At 50.6% G+C, this 12,072-nt stretch overlaps 1 protein-coding gene across 4 annotated transcripts in view; it reads right to left on the bottom strand.

Moving 5' to 3' along the window:
• Positions 1–3,644, bottom strand: part of LOC126508206 (calmodulin-binding transcription activator 1-like) — a 90,273-nt gene extending 86,629 nt beyond the window's left edge. For all 4 annotated transcript variants that reach the window (XR_007593751.1, XR_007593750.1, XR_007593752.1 and 1 more), the window contains exon 1: positions 3,525–3,644. Coding sequence is in view for 1 of the 4 variants with exons in the window: in XM_050153304.1 (XP_050009261.1) it covers positions 3,525–3,569 (45 nt within the window). In the remaining 3 variants the exon portion in view is untranslated. The remainder of the gene's footprint in view (positions 1–3,524) is intronic.
• Positions 3,645–12,072: the final 8,428 nt, after the last annotated feature.

Here is a 12,072-nt window from a genome sequence, read left to right as displayed (position 1 = left end):
AAAGCCAAAATCACCAGGGCCTAAAAACTAAAGCATCAAAAAATGGGGCTGAGCAGGGCATGGCACCCCCTGCTTATGACTCCAGCATTCAGAAGGCTGAGGCCTGATCCTCAAGTTCAAGGCCAAATACACAATACACTCTACACAATAAACTCTAGGCTAGCCTGAGCTACAAAACATGACCTGTCTCAAAAAGACAAAATATTCAATTTTTTGATAAAGTGAAAAGAATGAAGAGGTAGCTAAATATGACATAAACTCACCTCCAAGAGCAAGAGTGATGCTAGTCTTTTGAAAAGGGAAAGCTGACCCCATCTGACCTTGAGAAGAGGTTGCTGTGCAAAAGTCAACATGCAGAATCCACTGAAAGGTGAGATGTAGAAACCCAACATTTCCCAGAAACAGGGTGAGTCAGGTCTTCAAGGGGACAAGAGAGAGATGGAAGGGGAAGTCACGTTCACACAGAAAGATGCAAAGGAAAAAAAGCAAAGTAACTAAGGAAACCAGAGTAACCTAGCCAACTGCAAGAGAAAACCCTGCAGAGGGCAGGAGGAAAGCACTGATTCCCAACCACCCAGAGCCCAGCCACACCATAAGTGCCTGCTTGTCCAACTTTGACAAGCAGCTAGACCTTCATTACCTCACCTTGCTCAGTCCCCATGTGTGGCACCCTGCTGGACAGGACAACTCCCAAAGGTAGTTGGTGGCCTAGAGAAGGGCACAGAAGAGCCAGAAACAAGATGACTCTCCTGGATCTATGCCAACATACGTAGCAGGTATTCCACTCTTCATTTTTTCAAGGCTCACTAGCACCCCTAGAAACAAACAAGCCCCCTAAGATAACGAGAGGTACAGGATGAAAACTGCCTAAAAGGGGAAGAAGACACACAGACACACCCAGAAAATCAGACCAAAAGCTTTGCTTTCTGGCGGTGGGTACCACGCTGAAAAGCAAAACCAGAAGTCAACTGAGACATCTCCTTACTTGGGAAATCAAGGTAGAGGGCTCCCTTCCTAAGAAAGTGTGCAAAAGCACGTGTGCACACGCACAGAGCTGGATGCAGGGTGAGGCTCCACACAAGTAAGACTTAACTGCTGAGGGAAATGCAAGAGACAGAGCAGTGAGGCACCTGAACAGAGCCAGAGCTGCTGAACTCTCAACACTCACCAGCCCCAGAGAGAACCTGGAAAAACCCTGCCACCTTCCCAGGAAGTGGCAAGCACTTTTCCAAAGGTACCTTTTCCTAATTTCATGGCGTCTCTCACTTCATTGGCTGAAATACAACAGGGACATACTTGAGGACATCAGTTCCCAGTTCTATTAGGGAAAAGCAGCTTTTTCTCCATTTCCTATCGTTTTCCCAAAACACGGGAAATCTTTCTCCTATACTGCAGTTTAAAAAAAAAAAAATCAAGAACAACTTTTACTCCCCACAGAATCAAGCCAAGAATACCATCCCTAGATTCCAAATGGAAAAGTCTGGGCACTCATCGGCAAGCACTCCACACGGGAGATGTGGTGACTGCTCTGGGTGGCATTCTGCTTATTCAGTACAATACAAATGACAAATGAAGGAGTGGTAAGAAATGGCATATATCAACGATACTTCTGATTCTTCTAAGCCTGAAGTCACCAACAACATATTTGGATATGTATATATAAAAACACAAGCTTGCATGCTAACAGTTCACACACACACTGAGCAAAGAGCTTTCACCTGACCCTTCGAACTTCCTCTCTCTATGTACGAATGTGACTGCATGTATGTACCAAGTGGTTTACGTCTTCAACAATTGTGCAGGGCATCACAAGCTCCGTGATGCCAAAGAGAACCAAAACAGCAAAAAAGAGAGACATTTCCCCTTTGCCTGAAAGGTACAAGATCCAAAGAAATGTTTTGATCCCACTAGAGACATACCAGGGCAAAGGAAGGTTCTGGTACCACAAGGAGCACACAAGCTACCTCTTCTCAAATGGCATGTGGGCGACAAGGGTGTCTACGCTCCCTATTCTGGATAGAAAGGCATATGGCTTCTCCTTACCCAGCCAACATGAATACAATTTGAGAAAATTAGAAAAAGTCAAGGTAACAGGCTCACTAAATATGGCTGACTGGGAAACAGAAACCATAAGGAGGATATGAGTTCTCTCAAAAAAAAAAAAGGGGGGGTGGGAAGTTTATTTCCAAGAAAAATTCAAAGACTTCTTGAGTGGGACGCATAAAGTATGGTTCTTACTGCTCAGAAAACAGGCATCAGAACACAAAATTCAAGGGCATATGACCCTTCTCCCAGTGGGGTAGTGTTAATTGGTGAAGGGTGCCCCCTAAGATCCAAGAGTGAACGGGAAGCTATAGATCCTTGTTTTCCTTCGAGAAAGGAGTAATCGCTGAGGTTTCTTTTCACTCAAGTGGTAGACACATCGGAAGCCCTGGCTGCCCTACATCTTACTGGGGCGCCCACCCTGGCCCAGACAGGGAACTCCAAGGAGAGAGGCAGACAGCGGAGGAGAGGAGCACTGGAGCGTCCGGTTTTCCCCACGAGAAAGAGGGCAACTCGAAGGGTATTCAGGAAATGAGCTCACCCTAACCCAGGAAAGTGTGCGGAGAGTGGAGATCTGGAAAAAGTGTCTGCCTTCCTATGGAGAATGACTTCAGGGCTGCACAGGGCCCCGCGAGCCACTGGGCGAGCAAAGAAGAAGAGCATGGGTAAGCCCGAGTCCCCTTGTCCTGGCGAAGAAGGGTAAACCCGGCGTGCCGAGGCTCCGCGGCCCCACGAGACTCCCCGGAAAAGGGGGACAGGCTCGCACGGAACCCTCCATGCTCGACGAGGATCGGGGTCACCGAAGGTAAAGGGCAAGGCAGTGTGGAGACCCCACCCTCTCGGCAGTGAGGGTGCAAGGGCAAGAGTGGAAGAGCACGCCGTGAGGGGCGGGGAGGCCGCACGAGGCCCCCGGCCCTGCTGGGGGAGGGGTCGCCCGGGGCCTCAGCCGAGGGGCGCTCGGCACGAGGGGGGCCCCCTGGCGGGGACCCGCGCGGGGACACCCCCCACGCCGGCGCTAGGAGGCGCCTCGCGGCCCGAGGGGGGCTGTGGAGGGGAACGTCCGGCCCTGACGCCGCCACGGTCGCCGGCACGGATGACCGCGAGACCCCGCGGCCCGGGAAACTTTCCTCCCCGCGGCCCCCTCACGCCCTGGCCGGCGCGGCGGGAATGCCCCGGGCCGGGTGCGGGAGGTGCCGCGGCTCCTCCTCCTCTTCCCAGGGCCCGGCCCCCGCCCCGCGCGCCCCCCGCCCCGGCCTGCCGCCCCCGGGGCTGGGTGCGGGGCGCCGCGCTTGGCCGGCCCGCGAGTCACCTCAGGACTCGGCCGCGCTCCGCCCCCCCACCCTGCCGGCGCCCTCCCCGCGCCCGCCGCGCCCCCGCGCTCGCGCCCCGCGCCGCCGATGCCCGGGATGTCCGGCGCGGCCCCGGGCCCGCCGTGCCTTCGCCATCCTGACAGCCCCGGGCCCTCGCGCTCCGGCTCTCACCTTCCGGCTTGTTTTCGGCAGCCATTTCCCCTCCGCGCGCCACATCCTCCTCCTCCTCGCGACCGGGACCCCGAGCGCGCGCCTCGTACCGCCGCCGCCGCCGGCCCAGCCACCCCGCCGCCGCCGCGCACCCGCCCTGGCCCCGCCCCGCGGCCCACGCACAGCGCCCATTGGGTAGTGCGACTGCCAGTCACGGCTCTTGTGACCAATCGGGCTGCACCAGGGGTCTCACTACTCTCCGGGAGGAGCGTCCTATCCACCCAGCCCATTGGCTGAGCACCACCGCACCGACTAATGTGATTGGTCTGGAATCAACGCCCCCTCCCCACCCACTCCCAGGAAAACCCGCCCTCCAGATCTAAACAAAGCTTTCTAGTGGCCAGAGCCCGCAAGCTCGGCCCAATCAGGACGAGCCTGACACGGAATATTTCCTCGAGGCCGAGACGTAGTGTTTTGATTGGGCGTCACAACAGTGTTTCCCAAGCCGTCCAGACCAATCAAAGGGGGTTCCCGGAACTCGGGAACGGCTGTGGGAAGCCCCGCCCCCCAGCGTGACCGTCATGAGGAAGGCGCTCGCTCATTGGCGTGCTGGGGCTTTTCCCGCGTGCTCCCGGAGCTGAAGGACGTTCCCGGGGAAGCCGCTGCCGGCGCGCGGGGGTCCCGGTGTCTGTGGAGGATACGCCGGATCTCCGGGATCCCGCATCCTGCGGCGCTGGCGAGGGGCGGATCTGGGGGACAGGACGCGAGGCGCCGAGGCGTGCTCGCGATGTCCCCGAACCCTTCGGCCAGGAGTCCGGGCGTCGCTGGCCGCCGCGGGGGAGGGGCGCGCCTCCCAGCAGGCCCCGCCCCCTCCGACAGGCCCCGCCCCTTCCTGGCCTCCGGTCCCCACCCCCTGGCCGGCGTTGCGTCCCCGCGGCAGCCCTACGCTCCCGCCCGCGTCGCGTTTCTCTGTCCCCTTTTCTAGCGGCTTAAAATACTGAAACTTTATTTTGGTCACGTTGTCCATGTGACCGGCGGAGCCGATGAGTCATGGGTGCCTGTCCCAAGCTGCAGTCGCGGATCCAGGGCTCGGAACGCTCGACCTCGGCTAGCCTAGACAGTCCCTCCCGGGCTCGCCGCACATGAGCCGGATTCCGGCCGCAGCTTTGCACGCCTCTCCTGGAAGTAGGGCCACACCGGGTGGATTCGCAAACCCGGGGCAGGAGTGCTGCAAAGTGCTGCTGCGCCTTCTCCACAGAAATTCAGGGTTCTGCACGTGGCCCGAAAAGAAAGAGCAAAGGATGGAAGGAGGGAGGAAAAGGGGCAGAGTGCAGGAATTCTGCACGCGTACCCAAGGGAACGCAGTTTAATGAAAAGCAGCAGAGCTTCAAATTTCTCTGTAAACTTGCACCGCTTGATTCCTCAACATTTTTTTCCCTCTGTTTGCTGTTAGCAGAAGCACTGAAAAGTCGATCGAGTGTTTTGGCGTTAGGATTGATCGTCAAAGCCAGTCTGTGCCAATCCTAACAACATGTGTTCTTTTTCTGTTGTTCACCGCGGAGAATTGCTTAGGTTGTTCCAAAAATAAAGATATCCCAAAAGAATGTTTTGTATTGTATACTCATTCTTCAACAAACTTTAATTTTATGAGCCTCAAAAAAGGCGAAATTTTAACAACTAGGGTACAGTATTTTATCGATTAGCATTCTTAATAGCACCTGTGTTGCCTCTGGAAATGCTGGTGGCGTTGTAAATTAGTATAACCCTTTCAAAAAGCAATTTCACGGTATGTATTAAAAGCCATAAAAATATCTATGTCTTTTGACCTGGGAATCTCATTTCTGAGAATCTAAGGAAATAACCTCAGGTAGGGAAGTGCTTGAAGTAAGAAGATGTAACAAAAAGAAAAAGTGAGAGATGGAGGCTGGGGAGATGGCTCAACAGTTAGAAGCGCCACTGCTCCTTCAGAGGACAACAGTCTATTCCCGGCACCCACCTGGCAGACCACAACTGCCAGTGACTCCAGTTTCACCACCACGGGCACTCATGTGCACCTCCCTCGTATATACACACTTAACTTAAAAATAAGTTCTTTTAAGAAAAAAAAAAGTGGGCCCATCCCAAAGTGCAAAGCTTGGCTGTTTAGCAGATGAACTGTGCTTACCCACACAGTGGAGCACTTCACTAGCCACTGCAGCGGGATTAATAAAAACCCAGAGTCAGATTTGGGGGTTCAACCTGAAGGTTAGAAAAGCAAACCAGCCACTCACTGGCTCTTACCTGGACCTCAGTCTGAAATGACGATCCTGACTGTTTCTGAGAGCTGTCTCCTCCCATCTAATATTCCTTCTAGGGCTGGGATTAAAGGGGTGCACCACTCACCACTGCTGGGTTTCTATGGCAATCTAGTGTGGCTACTGGAATTAAAGGTGTGTGTCACCACTGCCTGGTCTGTAATGCTAACCAGTGGGGCTGTCTTACTCTGTGATATTCAGACAAGCTTTATTTATTAAAATACAAACGAAATATTACCACAAATCACGTGTCAAAATGGACAAACTCACCCATTGCTGAAGCTATGAGAGATACTCAAGATTTTGGTGTTCATTTATAAATAGAATAGAATGGTAGAAAATACTGCATTTGAAGGCTAAGGATGTGGCTCGGATGGGAGAGCCCTTTGCCTAGCATGCATGAAGCTTTAGATCCTTCCCAGCACCAAATAAACTAAGCATGGTGGCACAGGCAAAGAGCTCCAACAGTCAGGAGATGGAGACAGAAGGGTCAGAGACAAGTCAAGGTCACCTCCAGCTACACAGTCTTTCTCGAAAGAGAGTGGCACACGAAGAGAATGAGCTTGCACACTACAGCACACAGAGAGAATAAGCGCGCACACTATGGCACACAGACAGAATGAGCACACACTACAGCACACAGAGAGAATAAGCGCGCACACTACGGCACACAGACAGAATGAGCGCGCACACGGCACACAGACAGAATGAGCACGCACTACAGCACACAGAGAGAATGAGCACACACTACAGCACACGGAGAGAATGAGCACACACTACAGCACACAGAGAGAATGAGCACACACTACAGCACACAGAGAGAATGAGCACACACTACAGCACACGGAGAGAATGAGCACACACTACAGCACACAGAGAGAATGAGCACACACTACAGCACACAGAGAGAATGAGCACACACTACAGCACACGGAGAGAATGAGCACACACTACAGCACACAGAGAGAATGAGCACACACTACAGCACACAGAGAGAAAGAGCACACACTACAGCACACGGAGAGAATGAGCGCGCACACGGCACACAGACAGAATGAGCACGCACTATGGCACACAGACAGAATGAGCGCGCACTATGGCACACAGACAGAATGAGCACGCACTATGGCACACAGACAGAATGAGCGCGCACACACGGCACACAGAGAGAATGAGCACGCACACTATGGCACACGGAGAGAATGAGCGTGCACACACGGCACACAGAAAGAGCACACACTACAGCACACAGACAGAATGAGCACGCACACTATGGCACACGGAGAGAATGAGCATGCACACGACGGCACACAGACAGAATGAGCACACACGGTGCACTTTATAAAGGAGTGATGCATATGTTCAAGAAATGGAATTTACCTTACTGTCTCTATTTTCTATAATACAGCCACAATATAGTTAGTTACATTGCTTATATAATTAAAGTTAACATCTTAATGAAAACATAGGTTCCAGACTTGGTGTGGTAGCTCATTCTTACAATCCCAACTCTAGGGAGGCTGAGGCAGAAGGTGAGCCTGGGGCTGGAGAGATGGCTGAGCAGTTAGGAGCACTTTTTGCAGTTGCAGAGGACCTTGGTTCAGTTGCCAGCACTCACAGGGTAACTTATAAGCATCTACAACCCAAGTCTGGGAGATCTAAAGGACACTAGGCACAAAGTGCACAAACAAACATGCAGACAAAACAAGCACATAAAATAATGATGATGATGATGATGATAGCTTTAAGTTAATAGTGCGCACAGCCCTGAGGTGGGTATTTTAAGCACAGAAAGTAATCTGAGACCAGACGTATGGAACCAGAAACCTGTTGGGATTTTGAGGTAGATCATTTGGTACATTTGGTCAGTATTTACTGAAAGGGGACCAGGACTACCAGACCACTTCGGGCAGCTTCGTTTTTCTCTGAGCAATTAAAACAGAGAACAACATGAAAGTTAGTCACTGGGTTTCGGGAGAAGTTACCTAAACAATAGCTGTGGTTATAAGACCTTTCCACCTCACCCTTGAGTAAAACACCCTAAATGCCCTTCTCCGCAGAGCCCTCCGTGGAGTTCCATCTTAGTAGGAATGTATCTGCCCTTCAGATGCTATTTTGGCAATCAATCCTGTTTTTCTCTGGACATTCTCTTTCACCCCCAGCCCATCTTCCTGTCCTTCTCAAGGCTGCTGATGCGATGGTCTGTAGGGTAATTAAGAAAATGTTCAAGAGTGGGAGGGGCTCCAAGTGAGGACCACTCAGGCAGGGTAACCTCAGATTCACTAAGTAGCTGAGGCTGGCCTTGAACTCGCGCAGGAATGACAAGCACATGCTACTACACCTGTCTGAGTTTCACAATTTCCAAAGTCAATAGTTGTAGGAAACCAGGATTTGCACCTCTGCTTCAGACCCAGGGAGAGAGCCGCTGAGTCCCTTACGGCTACAGAGAAAGGGCTAAGAGGCAGCAATGATTAGAGGAAGGGGACAAGGGGACATTAACATCTGCACAGCATCCTTACACTTCCATTGTCTGGTAGGGTGGCTCCCGGCAGCTGACAAAGATGTAAGATCTGTAAGTAACCCCAGACCACCAGTGGTGGCCCCTAAGTCATCCAGAGAGCTCCTAAGACATACCCAGTGCTTCCAAATGTAGCTCATTCCTATACTCAGTCTTCCAAAGAAAAGCCACTTAGATGTGACAAGAAAGCCACCTGTCAAAAGCCTGGCAGGGAAGTTCATACCGATTATACCAGCACTTCCAAGGCTGAGACTGGGAATCAACACAAACAGCTGGAAGTCAGCTGAGACTACACTGCAAGACGCTGCAAAACAAACACACACACCAAAATCACCTTCCAGACACCTGGACAATGGTAGGAGTGGTGGCAAACACCTGCAAACCAGAGGACAGAAGCAGCCGCAGGAGGATCGCACATTCAAGGGCAACCTGAGCTAGAGAGACTCTGTCATCCCAAAGAGGAAAAAAAAAGCTGCGAGGTCCTTAAGTTGGAAAAGTGTTTTTCACAAACACGTGAGAACCCAGAATCCAATAAAAACCCAGCATGAATGGTAGTGTCACCATGTCATTCGGGAGGCAGACGGGCAGACCAGCCAGGCGCCCCAAAACCCTGAAAGGTCCTGTCTCAAAAAACAAGGTGGACAGCTCCTGAGGAAGAAGGTTGACACCTGGCCCCCGCAAGTACATGCACCCAACCCCCCCAAAAAAAAGCCACAAAAGAAAACTAAAATAAAAGCTTTTGGTGTGCCAGCACTGTCTTGCTGGGTGGCCATGGAGGCTCATCCACAAGACACACACTTCTACAGGAGAGAATAAGAAGGACCCAGAAGTATCTCATTGTCGGGCCTTCCGATGTTCTTGATTCGTTTTATTTCGGATTTCCATTTGTGTTTGGTTGGGGGCGGTGTTAAATTTGGGGGGGTTTGTTGTGAGGAGAGGAAGGGAGGATAAGGGAATGTGGTTGTTCATGCTCTCTTGCAAGCATGTGGACTCTCTCTCTCTTTCTCTCTTTCCTACCCCCACCCCCACCCCCTGTCTATTGCCTCAGGACAGAATCCTCCCCTTCCCTAAAGCTTGCTGTTTCAACTAGGCTGGCTGGCCAGTGTGCTCTAGGAATCCTGTGCCTGCCCCCCAATGCTAGGATTGCAGGCATGTCCAGCCATGTACAGCTCTTTACACGAGTACTAGAGATTCAAACAAAGGTCCTCATGTTTGCACACTGGGGCATGTTCCCAGCCCGAGCCTTCCCATTTTCAAATAAGTAGAAAAAATTATTTTTCTTTAAATATTAAGCCATGGGCTATCATGTAGCCATCTTTGCAACAGAGTTAAACCAATATCTACCAACTGAAAGGTCTCCAGCTCGAATGATTAACTGGAAAAAATAAACCACTGGGCCTAACATATTCTCACTGTTCTCATCTGCACATGGATATTCCTGTGAGAACCGAAGGGTTTCCAAACAACAAAGGGTCCAGGAGTTGACTCAGAGCGGACGAACACTCCCTGCTCTGGGGAACCCAGATTCAGTTCCCAGCATCCACGTGGTGGCCCACAGCCAACTGCTGCTCCAGTTATAGAGGACCTAGTGCCCTCTTCTGGCCTCCTTGGGCACTAGGCATGCATGTGCATATACATATATACATACATGCATACGTACATACGCGTACGTACGTACATACATGCGTACCTATGTACAGACAAGCAAACACATAAAATAAAAGTAAAAAAATCCAAAAAACAACAGCAAAGAATTTATTCCCTACAGTTACCTTTGAGAATGGGGCAGAAACAAGCTGAGTGTCCTTCATTTGATATGGTTTAAATTTATTTACCATGTGCAGCCATGTTTAGGGGCACTTAGGACATATTAGATATCAGTGCCCTGTGATTGGGGATTCAATAAAACATGCTAAAATGCCTGCCATGCTGGAGGGGACATTGAAAGACAGATAATAAACATACAGTATGAGTTTGAATGTAGCAATTGAAAGATGCTACATACTATTGAGAAAGTAGGGTTTATGTTGTTGTTTGCTTTGTTTTGGTTTTTATTTTTGTTTTTGTTTTGGAGAAAGTGGGTCATAGAAGTTCTCTACGAATCCTGTAGGAAACAAGAATAGCAGTTCCGGGGTGGTTGGGATGATGTTTTAGACAGAGGAACCAGCAAGTTCAAAAGCCCCAGGGCATCTGTGTGTTTATAAGCCCCACAGTGAGGCCATGTACAAAGAGTGCTGGGATGTGGAGCCAGGGAGCAAGCTGAAACCAGGCCAAAGAACAAGCACCTCTCTGTGGGGATATTGGATTTTATTCTGAAGGTTCTAGGAAGCCAGCAGGGGGTAGGTCTTGAGCTCAGGGTATTATCTTACTGGTGCTTTGGAAGGATCCTTCTCCAGCCAAGTGGAGGCTGCACCTCCATGCCAGACACAGAGAAACCAGGTAGGAAATGATGGCAGACCTCTGCCTTGGGGGCGGCATCCACAGGGGGTATCATCTTCCCAGAGCTGTGCTAACAACTTACCTTCATGTCTTAAAACAACACAAGTGTGTTCAGTTACAATTCTAGAAACCAGAGTCTGGAATCAGTTCCGCTGGACCAAAAATCACAAGGTTGGCAGCCCCAAGGTCTTACTCTTTCTGAAGACCCTACAAAGATCCTTATCTCTTATCTCTTGGTCTAGTGTCTTCCTCTCTCTCTCTCTCTCTCTCTCTCTCTCTCTCTCTCTCTCTCTCTCTCTTTCTCTTTTTTATACAAGGTCTCATGTAGCCCAGGGTTGGTCCGTGTTTGCGCATCACTAAACCCTTTTAATTGGTGCTGTGGTTCGACCTAGAGCTGTGTTGTGTTAGACAGGTACTTTAACAATTGAGCTACAGAGAATGGCACTCAGGGCCCATCAAGATAATTCAGACAACTCCCCCATCTCAAGAGCATTAATCATTTTACAAAGAGCCATTTTTCAAATAAAATGGCATTCATAGGTCCCAGGGAGCGAGAGTTGACATCTTTGATCGCTGTTCCCAGCCTTTCCACATCAGGAGACAGTAAAGTCTTCGGTAAAGAACCAGAAAGAAGAGTCTGTTGTGGACTCCACTCTCCACTACCGACAGCTCGGCTCGCCATTGCGCCACAAAAGCGGTGCTGGACAATGAGTGTGTGAATGGGCACGCCGATGTTTCAATAAAACCTCACTTACAAAGACAGGTGGCAAAATTAAACCAGAGAAGAGGGAAGAGGCTTTGCCAAGTAGGTGGCTTTAGACTGTATGCTGGAGGCAGATGCCTTGGGTTTTCCTGAAGAATTAACTTGAGCTAAACTAGAAATGTGCGCTGGAGAGATGGCTCAGCAGTTAAGAGCCCTGGCTGCTCTTGCAGAGGCCCTGGGTTCAGTTCACAGCACCCACACTGGGCGACTTATAACCACCTGTAATTCTGGTTCCAGGGAACCTGATGCCCTCTACTGTATTTTGGGGACACTGGCACATATGTGGTGTGGCCCATTTGCATATTGGCAGACACACCCATCCACATACATTTTTTCAGCTTTTTTATTTTATTTTATGTGTATGAGTGTTTGGCCTGCAAGTTGTGTGTGCAACATGCATGTGCCTGGTGCCTTTAGATGTCAGAAGAGGGCATCAGAACCCCTGGGACTGAAGTTACATATGGTTGTGAAACACTATTAGGTGCTGGGAATAAACCCTAGGTCCTCCGAAAGAGCAACAAGTGTTCTTAACTGTTAAGGAAACTCTGGCCCCAC

The sequence above is a fragment of the Alexandromys fortis genome, unplaced genomic scaffold, assembly GCF_014885135.2.
Source record: "Alexandromys fortis isolate MF-2015 unplaced genomic scaffold, M_Fortis_MF-2015_v1.1 scaffold_88, whole genome shotgun sequence".
Classification (NCBI taxonomy): domain Eukaryota; kingdom Metazoa; phylum Chordata; class Mammalia; order Rodentia; family Cricetidae; genus Alexandromys; species Alexandromys fortis.
Note: the sequence above shows the minus strand (reverse complement) of the source record. Positions and strands in the feature narration are given on the sequence as shown.